The sequence below is a fragment of the Oncorhynchus gorbuscha genome, linkage group LG11, assembly GCF_021184085.1.
Source record: "Oncorhynchus gorbuscha isolate QuinsamMale2020 ecotype Even-year linkage group LG11, OgorEven_v1.0, whole genome shotgun sequence".
In the NCBI taxonomy this organism is placed as follows: domain Eukaryota; kingdom Metazoa; phylum Chordata; class Actinopteri; order Salmoniformes; family Salmonidae; genus Oncorhynchus; species Oncorhynchus gorbuscha.
Window position 1 is genome coordinate 31,693,352 of NC_060183.1, and position 27,586 is coordinate 31,720,937.

Genomic DNA, 27,586 nt, shown 5'->3' on the forward strand with positions numbered 1-27,586 from the left:
ACCGTCCTTCTTCTTAACAAAAAGAACCCCGCCCCGGCCGGAGAGGAAGAAGGCACTATGGTACCGGCGTCAAGAGACACAGATAAATAATCCTCGAGAGCCTTACGTTCGGGAGCCGACAGAGAGTATAGTCTACCCCGAGGAGGAGTGGTCCCCGGAAGGAGATCAATACTACAATCATACGACCGGTGAGGAGGAAGGGAGTTGGCTCGGGACCGACTGAAGACCGTGCGCAGATCATGATATTCCTCCGGCACTCCTGTCAAATCGCCAGGTTCCTCCTGAGAAGTGGGGACAGAAGAAATGGGAGGGATGGCAGACATTAAGCACTTCACATGACAAGATACGTTCCAGGATAGGATAGAATTACAAGACCAATTAATAGAAGGATTATGACATACTAGCCAGGGATGACCCAAAACAACAGGTGTGAAAGGTGAACGAAAAATCAAAAAAGAAATAGTCTCACTGTGGTTACCAGATACTGTGAGAGTTAAAGGTAGTGTCTCAAATCTGATACTGGGAAGATGACTACCATCTAAGGCAAACATGGGCGTAGGCTTGTCTAACTGTCTGAAAGGAATGTTATGTTTCCGAACCCATGCTTCGTCCATGAAACAACCCTCAGCCCCAGAGTCAATCAAGGCACTGCATGTAGCACCCGAACCGGTCCAGCGTAGATGGACCGACATAGTAGTACAGGATCTAGATGAAGAGACCTGAGTAGTAGCGCTCACCAGTAGCCCTCCGCTTACTGATGGGCTCTGGCCTCTTACTGGACATGAATTAACAAAATGTCCATCAAATCCGCAATAGAGGCACAGGCGGTTGGTGATCCTCCGTTCCCTCTCCTTAGTCGAGATGCGAATCCCTCCCAGCTGCATGGGCTCAGTCTCAGAGCCAGAGGAGGGAGATGGTTGCGATGCGGAGCAGGGAAACACCGTTGATACGAGCTCTCTTCCACGAGCCTGGTGACGAAGATCTACCCGTCGTTCTATGCGGATGGCGAGAGCAATCAAAGAGTCCACACTGGAAGGAACCTCCCGAGAGAGAATCTCATCTTTGACCATTGTGTGGAGTCCCTCCAGAAAACGAGCGAGCAGCGCCGGCTCGTTCCAGTCACTAGAGGCAGCAAGAGTACGAAACTCTATAGAGTAATCCGTTATGGATCGATCACCTTGGCATAGGGAAGCCAGGACCCTAGAAGCCTCCCCACCAAAAACTGAACGGTCAAAAACCCGAATCATCTCCTCTTTAAAGTTCTGGTAATTGTTAGAACAATCAGCCCTTGCCTCCCAGATAGCTGTTCCCCACTCTCGGGCCCGGCCAGTAAGGAGTGAAATGACGTAAGCAACCCGAGCTCTCTCTCTAGAGTATGTGTTGGGTTGGAGAGAGAACACAATCTCACACTGGGTGAGAAAGGAGCGGCACTCAGTGGGCTGCCCGGAGTAGCAAGGTGGGTTATTAACCCTAGGTTCTGGAGGCTCGGCAGGCCAGGAAGTAACAGGTGGCACGAGACGAAGACTCTGGAACTGTCCAGAGAGGTCGGAAACCTGAGCGGCCAGGTTCTCCACGGCATGGCGAGCAGCAGACAATTCCTGCTCGTGTCTGCCGAGCATGGCTCCTTGGATCTCGACGGCAGTGTTACGAGCGTCTGTAGTCGCTGGGTCCATTCCTCGGTCGGATCCTTCTGTCATGCAGGTGAATGAGGACCCAAAAGCGACTTGGCGAAAACAGAGTATTTAATCCAGTAATAAACTTTACAAAACAAAAAGCATAATACTACTCGTAAAGACGAGAACAGACTGGAGACTTGATCGAGAACTGCAGGTTGCCTCGGGAAGGCACTTGAACCTAGCAGACTCAGACACCTGCTCACCACGCAGCATCTGAGGGAAACACGACACGACAGGGCAAAACATAGACACAGCACGGTGAATTATAGATGAGGATCCGACAGGGCAGGTACGGAAAACAAGGAGAGAAATAGGGACTCTAATCAGGGAAAAGGATCGGGAACAGGTGTGGGAAGACTAAATGATGATTAGGGGAATAGGAACAGCTGGGAGCAGGAACGGAACGATAGAGAGAAGAGAGAGCGAGAGAGTGAGAGAGGGAGGGGGAGAGAGAGGGATAGAAAGAGGGAAAGAACCTAATAAGACCAGCAGAGGGAAACGAATAGAAGGGGAAGCACAGGGACAAGACATGATAATTAATGACAAAACATGACACACATACCAAAACTACTGACCACAACCACACACCTACTGACCACAACTAATGAACCACACAACTACTAACCACAAAACTACTGAACCACACAACTTATGATCACAACGGCACAACTACTAAACAACTGCTGACCATGTCCACACTATAGGGCCCAAATAACCTGCAACACAACCACTCAAATACTGACCACATAATTACTGACCACAACTACTGACCATAACCACACAACTACTGACCACAATTACTAAACCTCAAATACTGACCACAGCCACAAAACTACTGACCATAACTAGGGACAACACAACTACTGAACCACACAACAAATGACCATAACTACTAAACCTGGAATACTGTAGCTGTACATAGTCCATCTGTAAATAGCCCACCCAATCTATCTACTTCATCCCCATTTTGATTTATTTACTTTGCTGCTCTTTAGCACACCAGTATCACTACTTACTCACCATTATCTGCTCATCATCATCTGCTCATCTTTCACTCCAGTGTTAATCTGCTAAATTGTCATTACTTTGTTACTACGGCCTATTTATTGCCATACCTCCTCATGCCATTTGCACACGCTGTATATAGACTCTTTTTTCCCCCTATTCTGTTGACTGTACACTTGTTTATTCCATGTAACTCTGTGTTGTTGTTTCTGTCGCACTGCTTTGCTTTATCTTGGCCAGGTCGCAGTTGTAAATGAGAACTTGTTCTCAACTAGCTTACCTGGTTAAATAAAGGTGAAATAAAAAACGTTAAAACCTACACTCGATCCCTCCGATGTCAACAACTACAGACCAGTATCCCTTCTTTCTTTTTTCTCCAAAACTCTTGAACGTGCCGTCCTTGGTCAGCTCTCCCGCTATCTCTCTCAGAATGACTTTCTTGATCCAAATCAGTCAGGTTTCAAGACTAGTCATTCAACTGAGACTGCTCTTCTCTGTATCACGGAGGCGCTCCGCACCACTAAGGCTAACTCTCTCTCCTCTGCTCTCATCCTTCTAGACCTATCGGCTGCCTTCGATACTGTGAACCATCAGATCCTCCTCTCCACCCTCTCCGAGTTGGGCATCTCCGGCGCGGCCCACGCTTTGATTGCGTCCTACCTGACAGGTCGCTCCTCGCGCTCTCACCACTGGTGTCCCCCAGGGCTCTGTTCTAGGCCCTCTCCTATTCTCGCTATACACCAAGTCACTTGGCTCTGTCATAACCTCACATGGTCTCTCCTATCATTGCTATGCAGACGACACACAATTAATCTTCTCCTTTCCCCCTTCTGATGACCAGGTGGCGAATCGCATCTCTGCATGTCTGGCAGACATATCAGTGTGGATGACGGATCACCACCTCAAGCTGAACTTCGGCAAGACGGAGCTGCTCTTCCTCCCGGGGAAGGACTGCCCGTTCCATGATCTCGCCATCACGGTTGACAACTCCATTGTGTCCTCCTCCCAGAGCGCTAAGAACCTTGGCGTGATCCTGGACAACACCCTGTCGTTCTCAACTAACATCAAGGCAGTGGCCCGTTCCTGTAGGTTCATGCTCTACAACATCCGCAGAGTACGACCCTGCCTCACACAGGAAGCGGCGCAGGTCCTAATCCAGGCACTTGTCATCTCCCGTCTGGATTACTGCAACTCGCTGTTGGCTGGGCTCCCTGCCTGTGCCATTAAACCCCTACAACTCATCCAGAACGCCGCAGCCCGTCTAGTGTTCAACCTTCCCAAGTTCTCTCACGTCACCCCGCTCCTCCGCTCTCTCCACTGGCTTCCAGTTGAAGCTCGCATCCGCTACAAGACCATGGTGCTTGCCTACGGAGCTGTGAGGGGAACGGCACCTCAGTACCTCCAGGCTCTGATCAGGCCCTACACCCAAATAAGGGCACTGCGTTCATCCACCTCTGGCCTGCTCGCCTCCCTACCACTGAGGAAGTACAGTTCCCGCTCAGCCCAGTCAAAACTGTTCGCTGCTCTGGCTCCCCATTTACATTTACATTTACATTTAAGTCATTTAGCAGACGCTCTTATCCAGAGCGACTTACAAATTGGTGCATTCACCTTATGACATCCAGTGGAACAGTCACTTTACAATAGTGCATCTAAAACTTAAGGGGGGGAATGGTGGAACAAACTCCCTCACGACGCCAGGACAGCGGAGTCAATCACCACCTTCCGGAGACACCTGAAACCCCACCTCTTTAAGGAATACCTAGGATAGGATAAAGTAATCCTTCTCACCCCCCTTAAAATATTTAGATGCACTATTGTAAAGTGGCTGTTCCACTGGATGTCATAAGGTGAATGCACCAATTTGTAAGTCGCTCTGGATAAGAGCGTCTGCTAAATGACTTAAATGTAATGTAATGTAATGTTAATAAACTACCACAACTACTGACTAAAACCACAAAACTACACACCTATGTATCAAAGCTACTGGCCACTTTTTTAAAATTTATTTTTATTTTTTACCTTTATTTAACCAGGCAAGTCAGTTAAGAACAGATTCTTATTTTCAATGACGGCCTAGGAACAGTGGGTTAACTGCCTGTTCAGGGGCAGAATGACATATTTGTACCTTGTCAGCTCGGGGGTTTGAACTTGCAACCTTCCAGTTACTAGTCCAACACTCTAACCACTAGGCTACCCTACTGGCCACTATTGACCACAACCACACAACTACTGACCACAACCACTGACCACAACCACAAAACTACTGACCACAACCACACACCTACTGACTACAACAAATGAACCACACAACTACGTACCAAAACTACTGACCAGAACCACACACCTACTGACCACAACTAATGAACCACACAACTACGTACCAAAACGACAGACCACAACCACACAACTACTAACTACAAAACTACGGAACCACACAACTTATGCACAACTAAACAACTACTGACCACATAATTACTGACCACTACTGACCACAACACTACTTAACAAAACTACTGATCAAAACTACACAACTACTGACCACAACTAATGAATTACACAACTACTTACCAAAATGACTGACCACTACTGACCAAAATACTGACCACAACCACACAACGTATGGCCACAACTACTGACCATGTCCATGTAGGGCCCAAAGTACCTGCAACACAATCACACAACTACTGACCACACAACTACTGACCACAACTACTGGTCTGTTATGCACTAGCTCTGGTCCTGTGCATAGCGTGACAGCTAAAATGGCTTTGAACCCCCCCCCCCCCCCGATTTCAGCTATTATGTGGAAGTATCTACCAAAATAAGTACATTTATGGCATTACCTGAAATGATACAGAGAATATTTCAAATGCTTCCCAGTCTGGACGACCTGGTACGATAAAGACAAGATTTCTAATGCTCATTAGCTCCATCCTCCTTCTCAGGATCGTGCCCTGTCCTCTAAGTAACTCAACTGGCATGTTTGCCTGTCTGTAAAGTTAAGGGTGGGATGTACGTTGATCCTGCTGCTCTGTCTCCATTCACTCGCTTCATATTTCACCCGAGCACTTCTCATCACACTTTTCAGTTTTCACACGCAACAACTGTAGTTTAGCCTGACCACACCACACAACTACTGAACGATAACTAATGACCACAACCACAAAACTACTGACCACAACTAGCTTGACCTCAACCACACAACTACTGAAGACAACCATTGAACCACACACCTACTTACCAAAACTACTGACCACAACCAGACAACTATTGATCACACAACTACTAAACCACATAACTAATGATCACTGGGTGTACTGCTAGTTCTGCTCCCCAAGGGACCCCATAAGCTCGCATGGATAGGCAGAGTTGAAGGTAAAGACAAAATGATGAACCTGGGACATAAAAACAATTCCTGGGAACTGAGGAGTCCATTCAAATTGAATATGGCTTTGAAAGTATAAATACCCTTAGACCAATAATCTGATATGTTTTCTTACACACTAAGAATTCTTTATTATGCCATATTGGAGAGTATGAAAGCCATTTAAGATTAGATCTCATATGCTTCTCTGTAAATTTCCACACATTTACTGAGTATGCTATAATGGGTCCAAACAATAATGCACATTTAGGAGTCAATCCAGATTTTTTTTGTAATCTAATTGGTGAAACTATTGACTCGTCCATAGCATGCCAAGGAATAGAAGCCTCTGGGTTTAAGCAGGTCTTCAGGAAATTTATTTGGAATGATAGGTGATACAATTTCTGGTTTGGAACTGCAAGTCCACCTGATGCTTTTGTTCTCTTTAAGACGTAGCAAAGCTGATTTAGACCAGTTGGTCTTGTAACCAGACCATGAGCTGAATGCTGTGAAAATAGACATTATTGGCGGGAGGGATTTCTGAGCATTTGCGGTGTAGAGCAGTATGCCATCTGCATACAGAGAAATTGCTTGTTCAGTTTGTTTGATTTTGATATGTGAGGAAGCCGAATTTTGACATATGCTTAGTGCCAGCGGTTCAAGGGAGAAAGCAAATAGCATAGGGGAGGCGGGACAACGTTGTTTACATCCTCGTTGTATGATAAATGGATTAGAATGGGTAGTGCCTGTAGATTTAATAGAAGGATTCACATACATGGTGCGAACCATATGTATAAATCTAGCCCCAAAACCAAAATATGCAAGCCATAAATATTCCCACTCCAAGAGGTTAAATGCTTTCTTTGCATCTAAAGATAACACAGCACAGGCGGCGCATGTTATCGGCTGCATGACGACCCTTAATAAACCCTGTTTGGTAAGGATGTACGATCTTGTTAATAACTTTGTCTAGACGCATGGCTAGAACTTTGGCATCCATCTTAATTTCTGTTCCGATTAAACTGATTGGCCGAAAATTTGCACAATTTGTAAGGTCTTTTCCTTTCTTAGGGATTGGGGATATAATAGCTGTATTGATGTCACTGTGGAGTTGTCCTTTTTCAATAGCAATGTTAAGCAATTCAAGAATAACTGCTCCTAGGTCATCCCAAAAAGGAGAATGAGTTCAGGAGGTATTCCATCAATACCAGGCACTTCATCTTTCTTCATATTTAAAAGAGCAGCTTTCAGTTGAGATAGTGACAGGGTCCTCTAATAAATCTTTTTCTTCTTGAGAAAGTTTGGGCAACGTAAGGTTCTCCAGGAACTGCCGAACAAGCAGAAGTATCAAAGCTATGTGAGGAACTGTATAAATCTGAATAATATGCTGTAAAAGTTGTATTTATTTCTGTAGGATAAGATAACAGTCCCTTAGTAGGAGGTCTGAACAGCTGTATTGATGGTCTTGTTAAAGCATGTTTAAGCTGCAGCGCCAGTATGTGGCTAGGACTACTCCCTTGAAAATAGTATTTTTGTTGCATCCTCTGCATAATGAATTCTGCTCTACGTCACAACAAGTCATTAAGTTCCAGTCTACTTGTTTTTTTAGATCAATTTCTCTCTCTGTTGAATGGTTGTTTTTAAGACTCTTCCAGCATTTCCCAATGATTTTACAATTCACTGATCTTCTAAAGTCTTAATTTCTGTAAATTAGAGGGAAGATGTGAAGTGTTTCCTCGTATGATACCTTTTACAGCTAACCATACCATAGTTGAGTCCTCCACTGAGTGGTAACTTATTTCTAATTATTATTATTTTTTTAAGATCGAATCTTGAAGATGAAATCAGAGTTGTGTAGTAAAGTATTATTAAACCTCCATCTTAGTGCACACATATTCATTGGTAAAATGTTTAATTTACAAAGAATGGGATCATGATCAGATAGAATGGCCAGTAATGTTTGTATAAATTCCATTGTTACCTGTAATATCAGTAGATGTTAAAACAGTACAAAACAGTACATTTTCGAGAAAGTCTTAAATCTAGCAGAAAAGCATGTATAGTCCTTAGTTTTGGGATTATAACATTTCCAACAGTTACTAAAACTAAGATCTTTAAGAAATGGTTTAAGTGCATTGGAAGCAATCACTTGTGATGAGCTATGAGAAGGTCCAGATCTATCTAGCTAAGAATCAATAATAGCATTCATGTCAGCTCCAATAATATGCGTATAATCTGAAGGGAGAAAATATTTGTTATAGGAGCATAAATAGATACAAACGCTATTTAAACACGTACAGAGTGGAACATATGTTAGTAAATCAGTCCTGTTTATAATTTCCCCCTTTTTCAATTGTAAGGGGTAGATTGCGTTTATGTTGAATAAGTACCCCTTTAGATTTAAAGCAGGAAACAGCTGCCCGTTTGTCGTATTTGTTTTGAAGTCAATGGACATCACCCTCTAAAAGATGTGTCTCTTGCAATAGAGGCAAGACATTTGCTTATTTGGCTCAGTAGAACCCCTCAGATTACAAGAAATTATCACAAAATTAGCCATGGTCCATCTGTGGTAATGTGAATACCAGTTTGATGGATAAAAGGGGAGAAAAGTAGTTTATGACAACTATAAAATGACTATTTAGTTTCCAACTAAAGAACTGTATACCAGATATTCCTGAAAAAAAACTGTAAACATATCCATTTTTGGATAAAATGACAAAACCCTTCAGATTACCATTCCACCCCAAAACCCTGACAAATGTATCAAAACAGTTGATACAAAGAATCCCTCCCCTCCCTGACAGGTTAGGACACAAAAGTCCTCCCTCTCCACTCAATGTTAAGACCTATGACCGAACGCAGCGGTGTCTGTCACTAAACCCGCCCAAATATCCCTGTACGTCTCACTCCATTTCCTAAATATCTAGCAAGAAATGCTCAATTGACTGAATGATTAAGCCTTAACGCAGCACAAAAATGGAGAACTAATTTGCTAAATAATTCAGTGGTGATAGTTGACTTCTCTAGCTACGCTGTCATTGTCACAGCAACATGAGACAAGTAATCACACAAACGTTGTAAACGTAACTTAGCTATAAAATACCATTTTCTTTTATAGAAACTAGATGAACTTTCAACGACATTTAGGTAATACTGAACACTACTGAATAGATAATCAGTTAGCTAGCTAACAGTTGTGATGATAACTTACTTAGCTATCTGTCCCAAGCTGTCCCAGTTCCTGTCCTAATCACCCTGCTGGCTGGAAAGCTAGTTCACTAGCTAGCTTGCTGATGCTCCACTGTCAACGTTCATAATGATCCCAAGTAGTTAGATCAAATGTTTGTCAAAACTCCTTGGAGTAGTGGATAAATATTCCTGACCAGTTTACTTATTCCATAGGTTCCCTTGTAATTGCATGGCCCCGTTGTTGAGTCTTCCTCCTCACAGCAGTACATTACCAGCGTGGTGAATGAGCTCTGCTGCTCTGGCTCCTTGTAGAATGGCTTGGCAGTCGATGTACCGGAGGACCTTGAAGATCAGCATTCTTTGTCTGTCTGAAGCATTACTAGTCCCAGGTCCCGAGTAGGTGCGATGGGCTCTTTCTAATCTCAACCTTGTGAGATATGGATGGGCTCATTCTCTGTAGGAATTCGATGGGATCGTCAGTCTTGTCTCCTTCATTTTACATTTGAGCGACGTGAACGGTCCTCCATTTCAGCCATCTTGAGCTGCATCTTCTCCAGTTGTGACGAACAGTCGTTGATTTTCCATCTGCTTTCCCTATTTTCAGCTTGCAGATTGTCCACTTTAGCAGACAGGTTATCAATCACTTTCATCCTTCTCTCAATGTCGATTGTAAGAGCTTCAACAGCCGCTAAAGTCTTGATGTTATCTGTTGAGTGGTTCCACCACCTCAGCTAACACCTGTTGTAGCATATCCTTGAGAGAGTTCTGTTGCTTGGCTAATGCCTCCTCTAATGCATCCAATTACAATTCAGTATGTTTACACATATGAATATTACACTGACCACAACCACACAACTACTGACCACAATCACATAACTACTGACATAACTACATAACTACTAGACACACAACTACTGAACCACACAAATAATGATCACAACCACACAACTATTGACCGCAACTACTGACTACGACCACAACTGACCACAACCACACAACTACTGAACACAACGACTAAACCACAAATAATGACCACAACCACAAAATTACTGACCACAACTACTGCTCTAGTCTGCACTATCTCTGGTCCACCTCTGGTCCACCTCTGGTCCTGGGCATACTTAGCTAGCTCTGGTTCACTCTAGCTCTGGTCAAGTTCTGGTTTGCACTATGAATTAAAACGACTTAAATGTGCATAAATTAGCATAACATACCCACTAAGATTAAATGTAACCTTTGAACCATTCAAGCTAGAGACACCAAAACAACTTCCACAAGTTCAGGCTATCCTATCATATCAATCAATCAATATTTTCATCTGCCTACTTTTTCAAGTATAATCTGCCAAAACTACTATAAGTTATTTAAAAACCATAAATACTTTAAAACAAACTAGCAAGCACACCACATTTTATTCAGGAAATGTACTTTTCAGTGATGACTGTTATCCTGAAAATTGTATTTATTAGCTAGAACTACAGCTAGATATCAGTAGGTATACATACAGTGCATTCGGAAAGTATTCAGATCCCTTGACTTTTTCCACATTTTGTTACGTTATTCTAAAATGTATTTAAACAATATTCCACATCAATCTACACACAATATCCCATAATGACAAAGTGAAAAAAATTGTTTTTTGCTCATTTATAAAAAATAAAAAAATAAAAACCTTATTCAGTGGTAGGCCTAATCATCGACAACGACGAGCCTATAGGGAGGAGGTCAGAGACCTGGCCGATTGGTGCCAGAATAACAACCTATCCCTCAACGTAACCAAGACTAAGGAGATGATTGTGGACTACAGGAAAAGGAGAACCGAGCACGCCCCCATTCTCATCGACGGGGCTGTAGTGGAACAGGTTGAGAGCTTCAAGTTCCTTGGTGTCCACATCACCAACAAACTAGAATGGTCCAAACAAACCAAGAAAGCCTATTCCCCCTCAGGAAACAAAAATATTTGGCATGGGTCCTGAGATCCTCAAAAGGTTCTACAGCTGCAACATCGAGAGCATGGTTGAACTGGTTGCATCACTGCCTGGTACGGCAATTGCTCGGCCTCTGACCGCAAGGCACTACATAGGGTAGTGCATACGGCCCAGTACATCACTGGGGCTAAGCTGCCTGCCATCCAGGACCTCTACACCAGGCGGTGTCAGAGGAAGGCTCTAAAAATTGTCAAAGACCCCAGCCACCCTAGTCATAGACTGTTCTCTCTACTACCGCATGGCAAGCGGTACTGGAGTTCCAAGTCTAGGACAAAAAGGCTTCTCAACAGTTTTTACCACCAAGCCATAGACTCCTGAACAGGTAATCAAATGGCTTAATGGACTATTTGCATTGTGTGCCCCCCCAACCCCTATTTTATGCTGCTGCTACTCTCTGTTTATTTTATATGCATAGTCACTTTAACTATACATTCATGTACATATGTACATACTACCTCAATTGGCCCGACCAACCAGTGCTCCTGCACATTGGCTAACCGGGCTATCTTCATTGTGTCCCGCCACCCGCCAACCCCTCTTAACGCTACGGAAACTCTCTGTTCATCATATATGCATAGACACTTTAACCATATCTATATGTACATACTACCTCAATCAGCCTGACTAACCAGTGTCGTCTGTATGTAGCCTCGCTACTTTGATAGCTTTGCTACTGTATATAGCCTCGCTACTGTCTTTCACTGTCTTTCTACTGTTGTTTTTATTTCTTTACTTACTTATTGTTCACCTAATACCTTTTTTTGCACTATTGGTTAGAGCCTGTAAGTAAGCATTTCACTGTAAGGTCTACCTACACCTGTTGTATTCGGCGCACGTGACAAATACACTTTGATTTGATTTGATTCAGATCCTTTGCTATGAGTCTCAAAAGTGAGCTCAGGTGCAGCATGTTTCCATCGATCATCCTTGAGATGTTTCTACAAATTGCTTGGTGTCCGCCTGTGGTACATTTAATTGATTGGACATGATTTGGAAAGGCACACACCTACAACTGTCTATATAAGGTCCCACAGCTTGCATGTCAGAGCAAAAACCAATCCATGATGTCAAAGGAATTGTCCGTAGAGCTCTGAGACAGGATTGTGTCGAGGCACAGAAGGTCCCCATGAACACAGTGGCCTCCATCATGCTGAAATGGAAGAAGTTGGGAACCCCCAAGACACAGTCAAGACAACGCAGGAGTGGCTTCGGGACAAGTCTCTGAATGTCATTGAGTGGCCCAGCCAGAGCCCGGATGTTACGACTCAGACCGAAGGACGCTTCCCTTCCCTTTTGGGTGGCGCTCGGCGGTCGTCGTCGCCGGCCTACTAGCTGCCACTGATTATTTCCTCCCCTCCTTATGTGTTTATTGAGTGCACCTGTTTTGAGTTAGGTAATATAGTAGTGAGGCTTTATTAGTCAGCCGGCCCGCCTGGTTCCTTGTGCGGGATTAATTATTGTGACCGTCTGTTTGGTGTACTTTTGTGCACATCTATGGGTTTCGTGTTTTCCCATTTTTGTGTTTTTTCCTGGACAGTTTAAGTCCCCCTGTTTGGGGCGTTTGTTTGTTCATTACGCCCTGTGTTTTCATGGGGTTGGCTTATGTTCGCCGTTTCTTTGTGCATTAAAATAGCACTCCCCTGAACTCTCTGCTTCCTGCGCCTGACTTCTCACCCACTACACTCAGATCGTTACACCGGACTTGAATCCTATCTTCCATCTCTAGAGAGAACTGAAAATCGCTGTGCTGTGACGCTCTCCATCCAACCTGACAGAGCTTGAGAGAATTTGCAGGAAAGACTGGGAGAAACTCCCCAAATACAGGCGTGCCAACTTGTAGCGTCATACCCAAGAAGACTCAAGGCTGTAATTAACTGCCAAAGGTGCTTCAACAAAGTACTGAGTAAAGGGTGTAAATCACATTATGTAAAATGTGATATTTCAGTTTTTATTTGAATGATTTTGCTTTGTCATTATGGGGTGTTGTGTGTAGATTGATGACGAAAAAAACCAACAAGGCTGTAATGTAACAAAATGTGGAAAAAGTCAAGGGGTCTGAATACTTTCCGAATGCAATGTACAAACCTATTCTACATAGTTCTTCAACTACCACAAAAATACTTTTAAAGAGCTGCCATCACTAGATGCACCATCATATTTCTTTCCCCAAATAGCGTAACACTCTATTTTCATTACATCATCAATTCAACTAAAATCATATTTAATTTACACTAAACGTTTCACAAAAGTAAATCACGCATCTATTTATCTGAAACCCACAGCATGAATGATTGAGTTGCTTTGCTTTCCTAAGAGCGTTGTCCACATGATCCTGCCTTTTATTCCCATCTTCTGACAGAAGATCGCTTTGTTCTGTATCTTTCTTGTATCAGTTTTCACACGCATCAACTGTAGTTTAGCCATTTTTGCGATCTAACTGCCACACAATCGAAAGAAATAAAGGTTGATATAGTAGTCTATCAAAAATAATTAGACCAATTATTTTACTTTGTCTATATGTATGATTTGCTTTAAATAGTAAAGTAAAACTTTTTAAACTTCTTCCATAAGCACAAAAATACTTGTAAAGAGCTAAAGCAAGCCCAACAACTTTACTTTTAAAGTTACCATTTAGTTCATATATGCTGTTACTTTGACAGCATATAGCAATGTTATAGCATAAGTTTCATTGGATAGGCCTGTATGTGATATGGTATAGAAATATTACATTTGAATGATTTTATAGGATAAGCAGTGCAATACAGTACCTGTCCATGTTCGGTGCACAGGTAGCTTAAGGGCTGGGTGGGTGATCTCCACGCTCACTCTCAGTCGTGCTCGCTCCTCCCCTCTGGGCCCCTTTCTCACGTTCACCCTGTTTATGTGCAACGTTTCCACTCCTTCTTCTTCCTCTTCCCTACTCTCATCCTCCACCTCCATCTGCGTCACCTTCCTTTCCAAGTTGTTGTTCTCTCCGTCTCTTTCGTCAATGTACTCTATTCCTTCCGTTTCGGGGTCAGCGACTGCGGCTTTTGTTTCTACAGACATTAATAGATATAAAGAGATATTTAGTCATTTTACTGGATAAAATGTGAATGCATGTACAAGTACTGCATAGGATTTTGTATTACTAATGAAGATGCTTATGAAATGTTGCACACTTCCAGCTAATGTTTAAACTTAAATCATAGGCGCAATGAGTTTGCATAAGCACACATAACCTTGACTTAATTAGCCACAATAGCATTAGCTTGGGTCGAAACAGGGAGATGTTCAATAAGGCAAATCATTGCAAGTAGTTTTGAAACTGAAAACTAAATGAGCGTTTCTTATTAGACAAATGCTTGTAGTCCCTCCCTTTTCGGTCCTTTTTCTTCCATTTGATGCGTAATGAACACAATCCAGTTCTAACATGGACAGGTACTGTTTCACTAGTGTTAATAAAAACCCACTAAGTGTGTGTCCGATTTTCCGACTGTCCATCTGACCATTTCCGTCTGTCTGACTGATCCAGCAAGTGGATCTCTCCAAAGCGCACACGCTCCTAAACTCTCTCTGTCCGTCCACTCCTTTCCCGCTTGTCTCGTTGGACACCAGCGGTATGAGGGTGGTGCCCCCTGCTGCCCAGAGCAGTTTAGCTTTTGGGTGGCCTCCCGTCAACAAGAGATTGAAAACCCCAACACCCTCGCTGGTCCAATGGACAGTAAGAGAGGAGGGGATGGATGGAGCAGCTGGGAAAAAGAGAGAGAATGTAAATGAAAATGTATAGTAGAAAGAATTCCTTGAATATAACATATACTTTCATATATATATATATATATACTGTTTGATCATTTATATAAGAAAGTGCATACGACCAGTTACAGTCTTAAAACAGTTGGTGTACTGCTAAACAACATTTAAATGAAGTCTATACTAACAATGTTCACATTACATGAATGTAGACTAAAGAGAGACAGGTACCGATAAGAATATTTCTCCACCGTCTCTCGATGGGCTCCTCCAGCGAACAGTGCTCCACTCGGCACACCACCCCTCCTGCGCTCTCCTTCTCTTCATTTGTTCCCCTCTTCCTCAGAGTGGCGTTGGCACGGTAGGTACTGGGACCGCTCAGCAGGGGCCCCCAGACTTCTCCTCCTTCTATCACCTCTTCCTCTCGGTCATCCACCTCTCCTTCTCTCAGATGGAGCCAGGTGACTGAGATGCCTGGAGGGTAGAACCCAGTCATGCCACAGCCCAATGTCAACTGTTGACCAGGGAAGGAGGCAGAGCTGATGATCTCGGACACATTGGGCCTCTTTATGAAACCTGCAAGGAACAAGATGTAATTGAAGATGAGTGGACCAATGTTCATAAAAATTCTACACTGAGCAAATTTCAGGTCTGTTGAGCGCAAAATTGAACATTCTGTGCAACATCCAGCACACGTTTACTGTGACCACTGAGGCTGTACCCGCTTTAAATTACAGCCATGTAGGCTACTGTGGCTATTTGATCATAATGTCTAACCAGTGTGGCCTACCATCAAAAACAATGGAATAAAAGCTTCCCATAAGATTTTAACATGGAAATAGCTGTTCTATCATTCAGCCTACAGTAGCAGCCAATGTGTGGTGTTCAATTTAGGCCGACATTCAATGAAACTTTTGAAGAAAACATGCAGGGGTTGACATTAACCTGTTTATCCACTTGTCCTTCAGACAAGGAGGCGACTGAAAATGTTGTGTTGTTTTTTTTGGAAGAAACCACTTTACCAAATAAAATGCATTATTATTCTGATACCATTACTACAGAGAATCAGACAAATGATTGCTACCCTCTGCCTATTGGCTACTTAGCTTATTCAAGACCACCTCAAAATACAACAGTACCCCATTAAGACAAAGCTTTTCAAAGATATCTAGAAATGTATTTGTTTTGTGCTCTTGCAGGAAGCAATCACTCCCCTACTGCTGACTACAAATGATCTGGTTCACCAACTACTTCTCAGATAGAGTTCCGTGTGTCAAATCGGAGGGCCTGTTGTCCGGACCTCTGGCAGTCTCTATGGGGGTGCCACAGGGTTCTATTCTCGGGCTGACTCTTTTCTTTGTATACATCAATGTTGTCACTCTTACTGCTGGTGATTCTCTGATCCACTTCTACGCACACAACACCATTCCGTATACTTCTGGCCCTTCAATGGACACTGTTAACTAACCTCCAGACGAGCTTCAATGCCATACAACTCTCCTTCCGTGGCCTCCAACGGCTCTTAAATGCAAGTAAAACTAAATGCATGCTCTTCAACCGATCCTTGCCCACACCTGCCTGCCCGTCCAGCATCACTACTTTGGACGGTTCTGACTTAGAATATGTGGACAACTACAAATACCTAGGTGTCTGGTTAGACTGTAAACTCTCCTTCCAGACTCACATTAAGAATCTCCAATACAAAATTAAATCTTGAATCGGCTTTCGCAACAAAGCAACTTTCACTCATGCTGCCAAACATACCCTCGTAAAACTGACCATCCTACCGATCCTTGACTTCGGAGATGTCATTTGCAAAATAGCCGCCAACACTCTACTCAGCAAATTTTCTACAAGAAATCTGCCTCCAGAAAAAAGCTTTTCCCAAGTGGGTGTGACACCTACTCCCGTTGCCTGCTGCACTGCTGCTTGGATTCCACCTGGCGATCTGTTCTCCGTCTGCCCTAGTTGTCTCCCCCCGTCTGGTACAGGGACCCCCACCACACTCCCCCCTTTTTCCCGAGCTTTCTTTCGCTTCCAGCACACAGGCACTGTTGGGGCGAGTGACTCTGAACTTACAATGGCTAGCCCCAAGTCGTTACATTTTTTTTCTTGTGTATTTTGCTATTTGCCTCATGACTCCTGCATGCTTTGTTGACTATGAGCTTTCTTGTTTACCCAACTGTGGGACAGATTGTTTGTTCCCACACTCGGTACTCTGACTCTCTATTGGTTACATGGACTCTTGGCCTCCCATCCTATTCGAACCATGTCTCGCCGGCTTTGCATTCATGTTACCTGATGAAATTGCTGTATAATATGATCGTTTCCATCTAATGCACATTCAAATGTCATAAATCAGCACAGCACTCCCTGTCCTTTGCTGTGCATTGATTGTATTAGTGTTGATGATATCTGGAAATGTGCATTTACACCCTGGCCCATTTACTGTTACTAGCCCCAATTTTGACTTTCTCCTCAATGTTATCCTCACAAATAATCCTGTTAGGTATTAGTCTAGTGTTTTCTGTAATGACCTTAGTGATCACCATTTTACAGCCTGTGTTCATAATGGCTGCTCAGTGAAACAACATGTCCTGATTTGTCGTAGATGCATTCTAAAAAACTTTAATGAGCATGCCATCCTTCATGACCTGGCCTCATTAAATTGGTATATAATCAGCTTGATCCCATCCTTCGAAGAGGCTTGGACCTTTAAAAAAATATGTTCACTGATATTGTAAACAAACACATCCCCATAAAGAAAATGAGAATTAAAAACAGGTTCAGCCCCTGGTTCGACTGTGATCTTGCAGAGTTACTCCACCTCAAGCATTTCATTTGGTGAAAGGCTCGGCACACGCATACTCAGGCTGACTGGCTCTCTTTCAGGCAAATGAGAAATAAGTGCACTCAGGCTATCCGGAAGGCCAAAGTTAGTTACTTTAAGGAGCAGTTCTCTCTCTGTCGGTCTAACCCCAAGAAGTTCTGGAAAATGGTTAAAGACCTGGAGAATAAACCCTCCTGCTCACAGCTGCCCATATCCCTTAAAGTTGATGATGTGGTTGTTACTGACAAGAAGCACATGGCTGAGCTTTTAAATCACCACTTCATTAAAGTCATGATTCTATTTGACTCAGCCACGCCTCCTTGCCCATCCAACATTTCCTCATCTCCCACCCCTTCTAATGCGACTAGCCCTGATGATTCTCCCTCTGTCACACTACAAAGTTTCTTCATGCAGGCAGTCACTGAGTCCGAGGTGCTAAAGGAGTTCCTTAAACTTGACCCCCAAAACACTTCTAGGTCAGATGGTTTAGACCCTTTCTGCTGCCCCTATAATCGCCAAGCCTGTCTCTTTTCTCTGGGGATGTTCCCATTGCTTGGAAGGCAGCCACGGTTCGTCTTTTATTATAAGGGGCTGATCCTAGCTGTTATAGGCCTATTTTGCCATGTTCATCAAAAGTGTTGGAAAAGCTTGTCAATAATCAACTGACTGGCTTTCTTGATGTCTATAGTATTCTCTCTGGTATGCAATCTGGTTTCCGCTCCGTGTCACTGCAACCTTAAAATGTCCTCAATGAGGTCACCATTGCCCTGGATTCTAAGCAATGTGGTGTAATTTTAATTTACTTGGCTAAAGCTTTTGATACGGTAGACCAGTGGTTCCCAAATATTTTATAGTCCCGTACCCCTTCAAACATTCAACCAGGGTCAGCACACCGTCAAATGTTGTTTTTTTGCATTACATTACATTTACATTTAAGTCATTTAGCAGACGCTCTTATCCAGAGCGACTTACAAATTGGTGCATTCACCTTATGACATCCAGTGGAACAGCCACTTTACAATAGTGCATCTACATATTTTAAGGGGGGTGAGAAGGATTACTTTATCCTATCCTAGGTATTCCTTAAAGAGGTGGGGTTTCAGGTGTCTCCGGAAGGTGGTGATTGATTCCGCTGTCCTGGCGTCGTGAGGGAGTTTGTTCCACCATTGGGGAGCCAGAGCAGCGAACAGTTTTGACTGGGCTGAGCGGGAACTGTACTTCCTCAGTGGTAGGGAGCCTTGTAAGCCTGCCACACACACACACTATACGACACAGTTATTAAACATAAGAATGAGTGTGAGTTTGTCACAACCTGGCTCATGGGAAGTGACAAATAGCTCTTATAGGACCAGGGCACAAATAATAATATAATAATAATCAATAATCTTGCTCTTTATTTAACCATATTACATATTAAACCTTATTTGTTGAAAACTGTGAAAAACTCACCACAGGTTAATGAGAAGGGTTTGCTTGAAAGGATGCATGTAACTGCAATGTTGGGCGGTATTGGAGGGAATCTTAGTCTTAAATAATTTTCCACCCACAGTCTGTGCCGGTATTTAGTTTTCATGCTAGTGAGGGCCGGGAATCTACTCTCACATACAGTGGGGAGAACAAGTATTTGATACACTGCCGATGTTGCAGGTTTTCCTACTTACACAAAGCATGTAGAGGTCTGTCATTTTTTATCATAGGTACACTTCAACTGTGAGAGACGGAATCTAAAACAAAAATCCAGAAAATCACATTGTATGATTTTTAAGTAATTAATTAGCATTTTATTGAATATTGTCCCGCACGTTGAATATACAGCTGAAGTTTGAAGTTTACATACACCTTAGCCAAATACATTTAAACTCAGTTTCACAATTCCTGACATTTAATCAGAGTAAAAATTCCCCGTCTTTGGTCAGTTAGGATCACCACTTTATTTTAAGAATGTGAAATGTCGGAATAATAGTAGGAGGGAATGATTTATTTCAGCATTTATTTATTTCACCACACCACATTCCCAGTGGGTCAGAAGTTTACATACACTCAATTGGTATTTGGTAGCATTGCCTTTAAATTATTTAACTTTGGTCAAATGTTTTTTTTCCACAAGCTTCCCACAATAAGTTGGCTGAATTTTGGCCCATTCCTCCTGACAAAGCTGTAACTGAGTCAGGGTTGTAGCCCTGTTCTATAGGATTGAGGTCAGAGCTTTGTGATGGCCACTCCAATACCTTGACTTTGTTGTCCTTAAGCCATTTTGCCACAACTTTGGAAGTATGCTTGGGGTCATTGTCCATTTTGAAGATGCCATTTATTTTGTGAAGTGCACCAGGCCCTCCTGCAGAAAAGCACCCCCACAACATGATGCTGCCACCCCCGTGCTTCACGGTTGGGATGGTGTTCTTCGGCTTGCAAGTATCCCCCTTTTCCTCCAAACATAACGATGGTAATTATGACCAAACTGTTCTATATTTGTTTCATCAGACCAGAGGACATTTCTCCAAAAAGTACGATCTTTGTCCCCATGTGCAGTTGCAAACCGTAGTCTGGCTTTTTTATGGTTGTTTTGAAGCAGTGGCTTCTTCCTTGCTGAGCGGCCTTTCAGATTAATGTTGATATAGGACTCGTTTTACTGGGGATATAGATACTTTTGTACCTGTTTCCTCCAGCATCTTCACAAGGTCCTTTGCTTTTGTTCTGGCATTGATTTGCACTTTTCGCACCAAAGTACGTTCATCTTGATGAGATAGAACGCGTTTCTTTCCTAAGCGGTATGACGGCTGCGTGGTCCCATTGTGTTTATACTTGCATACTATTGTTTGTATAGATGAAGGTGGTAGCTTCAGTCATTTGGAAATTGCTCCCAAGGATGAACCAGACTTGTAGAGGTCTATAATTTTTTGGAGGTCTTGGCTGATTTCTTTTGATTTTCCCATGATGTCAAGCAAAGAGGCACTGAGTTTGAAGGTAGGCCTTGAAATACATCCACAGGTAAACCTCCAGTTGGCTCAAATGATGTCATTTAGCCTATCAGAAGCTTCTAAAGCCATGACATCATTTCCCGGAATGTTCCAAGCTGTTTAAAGGCAAAGTCAACTTAGTGTATGTAGACATCTGACCCACGGGAATTGTGATACAGTGAATTATAAGTGAAATAATCTGTCTGTAAACGATTGTTGGAAAAATTACTTGTGTCATGCACAAAGTAGATGTCCTAACAGACTTGCCAAAACTATAGTTTGTTGACAAGAAATTTGTGGAGTGGTTGAAAACTAGTTTTAATGACTCCAACCAAAGTCTATGTAAACTTCCAGCTTCAACTGTAGTTGCGGAGAGTCCCTGTAATCCTAGATTCAGATCATTCAGGCGAGAAAAAACATCATCCAGATAGGCCAGTCGTGTGAGAAACTCATTATCATGCAGGCGGTCAGACAAGTGAAAAGGATGATCAGTAAAGAAAACTAAGCTCGTCTCTCAATTAAAAAAAAATGTGTCAATACTTTGCCTCTTGATAACCAGCACACGGTATGTTGTAAAAGTGTTACATGGTCGCTGCCCATATCATTCCATAGTGCAGAAATTATACAAGTAATTGTTTCACAACATCTCCTGCCATGTCACTGATGAGTCGTGAAACAGTTGTTTGATGAAGACATTGTCTGTATAGTTTTTGGGGCCTTTTCCCCCAGCATTGTCCCAGCCATATCCACGGCAGCAGGAATAATTAAGTCCTCCACAATAGTATGAGTCTTGCCTGTCCTAGCCACTCAGTTGCTCATCATACAAAACACTTCTAGCCCATCTTAATGGTATCTGTTGATTTTATACATGTCTTACTACTCAAAAGTAGTCTTAGTTCTCCCTCAAACAACTCCTGTGGCTTATTTTTCAAAGTGGCATGTTTTATTTCTAAATGTCTGCACAAGAGTGGTTTCATCGAGTTGTGAGATAGTACTTTTGCACATATAAACACACTCTGGCTGAGGAAAGCCACTACTCCCAATATAAGTGAACCCCAAATCAATGTAGTTCTCATCATATTTGCACCTCTTCGATGGTCCAACGTCCCTGTCTGTTGTTTGATGCTTTCCCGGGTAAGTTGGTAGTAGCTCTTCGGCTCCATCAGATTGACAACTGTCAGTGTCCATGCGAACAGGCTAACAACTAATGTAGAATTACTGATGCTAGCATTGGTTGTGCTCGTAGAAGCAGAACAACTTGTGTCGTTGACAGGTGCAGGTGTAGTACTGCTGGTAGTAGCAGTACTACCAGTAGCGCTGGTATGTGTCTCTATGGACGCGGGCCGTACTTTTTTTTAACCATTTATCCATTTTCGAGCAAACGGAATGAGCAGAAGCTAAGTTTGGCTATATATAGTAGTGAAATTCCCGCGAGAGCGTAACGGTTAATGTTGTTATTTATTTGCCTAGGCTACCTGATTGTATTTAAACCCTTTGTTTTCCTCAGTTCTTTGCTCTGTGTTTGTATGTTAGCACCCAGCCCTAGTACTCTGAACTCTTGTTGATCCCGGTGGACTCTCTTGTGGAATTCTGTTTTTTGTTCTTGTTTATTTGATGCTTTGTCTTTTGAGGCTTTTTGTGCTATACCTTCCACCTTGTGGATTTACCTTTTTGTCTTGGAGGATTACCTTTGTTCTTGTGGAATTCCTTTTGAGGTTGTGGAGTTACATGTTATCCGGAAGAACTTCACTTTTTACTTCATTAAATACACCATCTCAAGTACTGCTGTGTCTGCCTCATCTTCTGGGTTCTGCCGACTATTCGTGGCTCAGTTGGTTAAGTGACTGTTTCTCTCTCCGGAGACCCGGGTTCTTAACCAGGTCCTGACAACCTGTATTTGACATTTGGTTTTTATTTCGCTGAACACTAGGTGGTTTAATTTAATTTTTGCCAGTGAAATGAGGCTACTCAGGCGAGAAAGAAACCTCACCCAAATGTATAGCCCCATTGGAAAATATGATATATTTTTATTTGGTGTACCCCGAAGGCATTCCCCAGTTTGGGAATACCTGCAGTAGACCATTCCATTCTTGTGGGCTGGCTAAGGAGCACTGGTATCTCTGAGAGGTCTTTGAGAAAATTAGTTACCAAACCAGGCCAAAGAGTGCAGTGTATAATGTCAGAACATCTGCTGTATCAGCCACTGCCTGTCACCAAGGGTGTACCCCAAGGCTCGATCCTAGGCCCCAAGCTCTTCTCAATTTACATCATCAACATAGCTCAGCCAGTAGGAAGTTCTCTCACATCCATTTATATGCAGATGACACAGTCTTATACTCAGCTGGCCCTCCCTGTATTTTGTGTTAAACGCTCCACAACAAAGCTTTCTTAGTGTCCAAAAAGCTTTCTCTGCCCTTAATTAACCTTGTTCTGAACACATCCAAAACAAAGGTCATGTGGGTTGATTATAAGAATTCCCCTCTCCCCACAGGTGTGATTACTACCTCTGAGGGTTTAGAGCTTGAGGTAGCATCCTCATACAAGTACTTGGGAGTATGGCTAGATGGCACACTGTCCTTCTCTCTGCACATATCAAAGCAGCAGGCTAAAGTTAAATCTAGACTTGGTTTCCGCTATCGTAATCGCTCCTCTTTCACCCTAGTTGCCAAACGAATGACCATCCTACCCATGCTAGATTACGGAGTCGTAATTTATAGGCAGGTAAGGGTGCTCTCGAACGGCTAGATGTTCTTTACCATTCAGCCATCAGATTTGCCACCAATGCTCCTTATAGGACACATCACTGCACTCCATACTCGTCTGTAAACTGGTCATCTCTGTATACCCGTCACAAGACCCACTGGTTGATGCTTATTTACAAAACCCTCTTAGGCCTCACTCCTCACTATCTGACATATCTACTGCAGCCCTCATCCTCCACATACAACACATATCCCTGGGTTTCTCATCTTTTCAGTTCGCTGCAACTAGCGACTGGAACGAGCTACAACAAACACTCAAACTTGACAGTTTTATCTCTTCATTCAGACTCAATCATGGACACTCTTACTGACAGTTGTGGCTGCTTTGCATGATGTATTGTTGTATCTCCCTTCTTGCCCTTTGTGCTGTTGTCTGTGCCCAATAATGTTTGTACCATGATTTGGGCTGCTACCATGTTATAGTGTTGCCATGTTGTGTTGCTACCATGTTGTTTTGCTACCATGCTGTGTTGTCATGTGTTGCTGCAATGCTATATTGTCGTCTTAGGTCTCTATGTAGTTTTGTGTTGTCTCTTGTCGTGATGTGTGTTTTGTCCTATATTTTGATTTTATTATTATTATTATTATTAAATCCCAGCCCTCATCCCTTCAGTATGCCTTTTGCCTTCTGACTTGCCTAGTTAAATAAAAGGTAAAATAAAAAAGCACATTTGGCAGCGATTAGAGCATTCTACAAGCTTAGCACACCTGTATTTGGGGAGTTTCTCCCATTCTTCTCCGCAGATTCTCTCAAGCTCTGTCAGGTTGGATGGGGAGTGTCTGTGCACAGCTATTTTCAGGCCTCTCCAGAGATGTTCGATTGGGTTCAAGGACAGAGATTCCGAGATTTGTCCCGAAGCCACTTCTGTGTTTTCTTGGCTGTGTGCTTAGGGTTGTTGTCCTTTTGGAAGGTGAACCTTCACCCCAGTCTGAGGTCATGAGAGCTCTGGAGCAGGTTTTCATCAAGGATCTCTCTGTGCTATGCTCCGTTCATCTTTCTCTCAATCCTGACTAGTCTCCCGGTCCTTGTCGCTGAAAAACATCCCAACAGCATGATGCTGCCACCACCATGCTTCATTGTAGGGATGGTGCAAGGTTTCTTCCAGATGTGACTCTTGGCATTCAGGCCAAAGAGTTCCATCTTGGTTTCATCAGGCCAGAGAATCTTGTTTCTCATGGTCTGAGAGTCCTTTAGGTGCCTTTTAGCAATGTGCCTTTTACTGAGCAGTGGCTTCCGTCTGGCCACTTTACCATAAAGGCCTGGTTGGTGGAGTGCTGCAGAGATGGTTGTCCTTCTGGAAGGTTCTCCCATCTCCACAGAGGAACTCAGGATCTCTGTAAGAGTGACCATCGGGTTCCTGGCCACCTCCCTGACCAAGGCTCGTCTCCAATGATTGCTCAGGAAGGTGCAACATCACTAGCTCTAGGAAGAGTATTGGTGGCTCCCAAATTCTTCTATTTAAAAATGATGGAGGCCACTATGTTCTTGGGGACTTTCAATGCTGCAGACATTTTTTGGTACCCGTCCCCAGATCTGTGCCTCGACACAATCCTGTCTCGGAGCTCTATGGACTATTCCTTCGACCTCATACCTTGGTTTATGGTCTGATGGGGGGTGGCAAAAGTAAAAGTGAACATCTGGTGTGGCCACCAGCTGCATTACGTACTGCAGTGCATCTGCTCCTCATGGACTGCAGCAGATTTGCCAGTTCTTGCTGTGAGATGTTACCCCACTCTTCCACCAAGGCACCTGCAAGTTCCAGGACATTTCTGGGGGGAATAGCCCTAGCCCTCACTCTCTGATCCAACAGGTCCCAGACGTGCTCAATGGAATTGAGATCCGGGCTCTTCGCTGGCCAACACTGAACGAGCAGTATGGCTTGTGGCATTGTCAATCTGGAGGGTCATGTCAGGATGAGCCTGCAGGAAGGGTACGACATGAGGGAGGAGGATATCTTCCCTGTAACGCACAGCGTTGAGATTGCCTGTAATGTCAACAAGTTCCATCCGATGATGCTGTGACACACCGCCCCAGACTATGACGGATCCTCCACCTCCAAATCAATCCCGCTCCAGAGTACAGGCCTCGGTGTAACTCTCATTTCTTCGACGATAGACACGAATCCGACCATCACCCCATGTGAGACAAAACCGCGATTTGTCAGTGAAGAGCACTTTTTGCCAGTCCTGTCTGGTCCAGCGACGATGGGTTTGTGCCCATAGGCGACGTTGTTGCTGGTGATGTCTGGTGAGGACCTGCCTTACATCAGGCCTACACGCCCTCAGTCCAGCCCCTCTCAGCCTATTGTAAGCAGTCTGAGCACTGATGGGATTGTGCGTTCCTGGTATAACTCGGGCAGTTGTTGTTGCCATCCTGTACCTGTCCCGGAGGTGTGATGTTCGGATGTACCGATCCTGTGCAGGTGTTGTTACACGTGGTCTGCCACTGCGAGGACAATCAGCTGTCCGTCCTGTCTCCCTGTATCACTGTCTTAGGCGTCTCACAGTACGGACATTGAAATGTATTGCCCTGGCCACATCTGCAGTCCTCATGCCTCCTTGCAGCATGCCTAAGGTACGTTCACGCAGATGAGCAGGGACCCTGGGCATCTTTCTGTTGGTGTTTTTCAGAGTCAGTAGAAAGGCCTCTTTATTGTCCTAAGTTTTCATAACTGTGACCTTAGTTGCCTACAGTCTGCAAGCTGTTAGTGTCTTAACGACCGTTCCACAGGTGCGTGTTCATTAATTGTTTATGGTTCATTGAACAAGCATGGGAAACTGTGAAGATTTTACAATGTAGATCTTTGAAGTTATTTGGATTTTTGCTAATTTTTTTGCAGAGTTTATATTAATTTGGGGACAGGTCGAACGTGTAACTGGAGCATAGGAGCATATACCCACGTGCGTTATAGACAGATGAACAGAGGTCCACACTCCAGTCCAGTTAGTAGTGGTAATGCACCTTAAAGATGATTGCCAACCACCATAAAAAATCCAAAGAAGAAGAAGACTGAAGGAGGACAGATTACTAGAAACTAACCCCTTTATCTGTGAATTAATTGTCAGAGTAGAGGACCTTGTGCATTTCAGGTAAAATAAGAACCCAATGTTTACATCCAAGGACAAATTAGTTAGCAACAGCAAGCTTGCTAGCTAAATTGCCAAGTATGTTTCATGCGTTTAGACCTGTCGACAAATTAATATATTTGGTTCAGAGTTCATTTTGATATTTCAACCTGCATGTCCTGATCGCGTCTGGTGTGAATGGACTAAATCAAAATGCTGCTAGCAGTTTGGATGAAATGATTGAATAACATGTATGTGTACGTTTATTTTTCAATGCTCGCACACGTAACGCGAGCGTTGTGGTCAGTTACACGTTACACGTTTCGACCTGTCCCAAAATTAATATAAACTAAAAAAGAAACATTCCTTTTTCAAGACCCTGTCTTTCAAAGATAATCCTATATTGTAAAATCTTCAGCATGTTACTGCTGCAGTACTTGTTGTAGCGCTGAGAGGAAATAGGAAGAAAGCGATTTTATGGCTTATAAAAGTGTTGAATTCAAATTAAAAACAGCATCTCTTTGCTGTATTCGTTGACAGTCTCTCTCTAGTCGTGGTTTTAAACGTTTTGTAGCTTTCTTTTATGCCTGTTACATTACTGCAGACAGGTCATCTGAGCCATGTGATTGGTCAGCGGTAGGTCTGTAGTGCAGTTGATTTGCTCTCTGGGCCTGCGGGAAAGGTAGAGTTTGTACCTTCAGACAAATTAAATGGTTCAAAATGGCAACAGTTCACCTACCCAGCACTGCAGTGCAGCTGAATCGGGTGCACCTACTACCAACAGCCCAAGAGAAAAAAGAAAAAGAAAATAGGAAGAGAAGGCTTTATCATAGTTTATTTTTACAGGAATGTTTGCAGATTGACTAGGAATACCTTGGAGATCGACCGGTTGGTGACCACAGCTCTAGAAAGTTGAGTGAATTACAATCTTTGGGCTGATAGGTCTATTTCTGAGTGGCAGTCCAAAGGAGCTGTGCAACAATCTTAGGACTACTGTATGCGCGCATGTTGGCA

The 27,586-nt window shown here is 43.3% G+C and overlaps 1 protein-coding gene across 1 annotated transcript in view; it reads right to left on the minus strand.

Moving 5' to 3' along the window:
* The window catches only part of si:ch211-180a12.2, a 94,649-nt gene that overhangs the window by 4,819 nt on the left and 62,244 nt on the right, over nucleotides 1–27,586 (minus strand). The window contains 3 exon segments of the mRNA XM_046369397.1: nucleotides 13,994–14,263; nucleotides 14,678–14,956; nucleotides 15,189–15,533. Of these exon segments, the coding sequence (XP_046225353.1) occupies nucleotides 13,994–14,263; nucleotides 14,678–14,956; nucleotides 15,189–15,533 (894 nt within the window).